The sequence below is a fragment of the Triticum dicoccoides genome, chromosome 3B (assembly GCF_002162155.2).
Source record: "Triticum dicoccoides isolate Atlit2015 ecotype Zavitan chromosome 3B, WEW_v2.0, whole genome shotgun sequence".
Classification (NCBI taxonomy): Eukaryota; Viridiplantae; Streptophyta; class Magnoliopsida; order Poales; family Poaceae; genus Triticum; species Triticum dicoccoides.
Window position 1 is genome coordinate 843,956,137 of NC_041385.1, and position 2,972 is coordinate 843,959,108.

General features: G+C 40.7%; 1 protein-coding gene across 1 annotated transcript in view; it reads right to left on the bottom strand.

The window, feature by feature from the left end:
- Positions 1 to 483, bottom strand: part of LOC119282618 (putative receptor-like protein kinase At4g00960) — a 4,081-nt gene extending 3,598 nt beyond the window's left edge. Inside the window, exon 1 of the mRNA XM_037562786.1 lies at positions 357 to 483. Within this exon, the coding sequence (XP_037418683.1) occupies positions 357 to 473 (117 nt within the window). The 5' untranslated portion in view covers positions 474 to 483. The remainder of the gene's footprint in view (positions 1 to 356) is intronic.
- Between the last annotated feature and the right edge of the window lie 2,489 nt (positions 484 to 2,972).

Sequence of the window (2,972 nt, forward strand, 5' to 3'; positions counted from 1 at the left end):
ACATCACAACAAAGAGAATGCTTGTAGTTCATAAGATCATAAAAAAGTTGGTTCACAATGCATCTAAGTTGAGGAAGCCGATTTGGTCTAGGTGTGAACATGCACCACTCTTGCTGAGTAGTCCAAAGTCCTAGACGCTATTTTGGTTTTTTCCAGTACTTGGAGATCTAAACTGCCATATCGATTGGGCCAGTTTATCGAAGCAAGGGGGGGTCTAGATTCAGCGCGGTTATGGAATTCATGTAAAATCGAGCAGTTAGATTGGTGTTTGCATTCCTATTTTGACAAAGTACTCCAAACTATGTTGCAAATATATGTATATAGTAACCAAGCATATTGTGTATTCAGAATCTTACCAGATAGACCTTTCCATATGCACCTTGACCAATTTTTCTCTTCTCAGAGAAATTATCCGTGATTTCTTGTAATACTCGGACCGTTAGACTTGTTGTATTTTGCAATTTGCTAGCCATGACACTGTCGCTGCTTCAAGGTACGGATTAAACACCCTCAAAACACGTGTGTAAAACAAACAACATATGCATCAACTTACAAAATAATATTATAGCAAGTTTAATATACATGATGGAAACACTCGAGCATATGTCCATTGTACATGGTGAATGTTATATTCCTAGATCTATAATGGGCGGATCAAGTGAGATAGTTGAGAATGGGTATGTATTAATGAGATTCTTCACATAAAAGACTGTAATGTTTTCTTAGGAATATATCACGAATGAAATTGGATTGAGCAATATCATGTACTTGTACTAGTTAGATTAGCAAGGAGATTGATGATGATTAATTAATAGATGGTATCACTATGAAAAAGTTAGTACTAACATATCTCGAAAGAAATTAGATTGAGCATTGTCATGTATGTATTCCCTTAATGCTACATTATAAGTCAATAAAAATCACTCTTTATCGAAAAGAGGGGAATGCCTTGGAACATACATCGTTGAATCACCTTCTTGACCATTTTCTTTTTCTGAAAGAAGAAGAAAAGTATGATATTGTATATGTCCCGAAAATAGCTCCTTGAATAAAAAGTGCCATCCAAGCGTGGTTCTAGAAAACAAAATGATGCATGGTGGAAAAAGGGCCTTTGGTCGCGGTTCGCAACTGCCATTAGTCGCGGTTGCGCAACCGCGACCGAACGGGCGCGACTAAAGGCCCCCCCCTTTAGTCGCGGTTGCTTAAGAACCGCGACTAAAGGCCCGTCCACGTGGGCGCCAGGTGGCCGTCGGGGCGGAGGACCTTTAGTCGCGGTTCTTCTGGCCAACCGCGACTAAAGGCCGCCGCAGGTTTAGGGTTTCAGCCCCCCCCTAAACCTGTTTTCTGTTTAATTTGTATTGTTTTATTTCTTTTGTGCTTTATTTTAATTTTGAAGGAGTTTCATATATTCTACGGTACTACATACATGCATATGAATGTACAATTTCAAATAAATTTGAAATTAGAACCAAAAAGAATTCAAGAGGAATATACAATATATATTCAATATCATCGGATGACCATATACAATTTTGAACAAGTTTCCATACATGATTTAATGCATATAAAGTTCTACGTCCTCGTAATAGTGTTCTCCTTTAGGATGGAGGACTTCCCTGCTGAACCATCCAGCTAGTTCCTCTTGAAGTGGTCGGAAGCGAGCTTCTGGACTAAGCATCCACCGGAGGTTATTCCTCTGAGCATTGGTATCACTCGGAACCCGCTCAGAGGTGTATCTCCGGATCATCTCACAGACATAGTATCCACATAGATTGGTCTCCGGTGGCTGAATATCCCCAGCATGCTTAGCCTTTAACATTTTGAATTCTAGCTCTTTTTTGAATTCACCGACCTTTGTATCTACGAACCGTCTCCAAACCCTACGAGGCAAAGAAAATTAAATGAACAAGAGAGTTATTAATTAGTTACTTTATATTAGGAAATGAACGAAATAGGCCGATCGATATAGAGCGCAAATGAATGAAAATAATTACTTCTGCAGCATTCTTCTCATGCCGCCCCAAAGCTTTGGATCCATATTCACAGAGTCGTGGACGAGACATTCTGAGGTGTTAACTTTAATTACTAGCAGAATCCAGTGGAACCTGCGGACACGATACATGCACAGTACGTCATGCATAACTCATCGATTAGCCGGCCACATACCATGCATGGAGTAAACAAAAGAGAATGTGCTCAAGACAGAAACACTCACTCAAAATGGTAAGGAAATAGAATATCACTTTTGAGTTCCTGCTTTGTAAGAAACTGCCACAGGTCTGCCTCCACGTCGGCGGGGTAACGCTCCAACACATGTCCATTAACGATGTGTGGGTCAATGAACCCAACATCATGGATGTTCCTTACTCTGCATTCCTTAATCTTCATTCTGCATGTATAATAGCGGACACAACCATATAGTTAGGACATATATATAGTGCAGGCAATATGAACGAGATGGGGTAGAAATTAATAAATCACTTACAGAACGTAGCAACTGATGATAGATTTATCGAGCTCGCGCAGATTGAAAAGCTGGAATAATTCACTCAGTTCAATTTGTACATAGTAATGTTTGAAGTGATGCTCATGTCTAACTTCCGCATAAATATATTCTTTGGCGTTTTTATTTTTTATGTAACCCTTGTACCATTTCAGCAGACCTTTCATTTGTGGAGGTAGATCCTTTTCCTGCGCAGGCTCGACGAGAGGCCCATTCTTGACATATGTAATTACTACCTCCTTCACTGGCGCCTCATCAAGGCCTAACAGTTCACGAAGAGTAATACCTAAGTTGGCCGCTTGTTCTCTGGCACTCGTTACAGTCAATCCCTGTGCTGCCGCAGCTTGTATGATCTCGGGGGCATCCGGACAGAAGGCTTCCACTATAAGCGGGGCAATCGATTGTTTACTTTGTTCCCCGAGCTGGGCAACTTGTTTCCCGCTTTTTTTACTTTCGGCCTTCTCCCGTT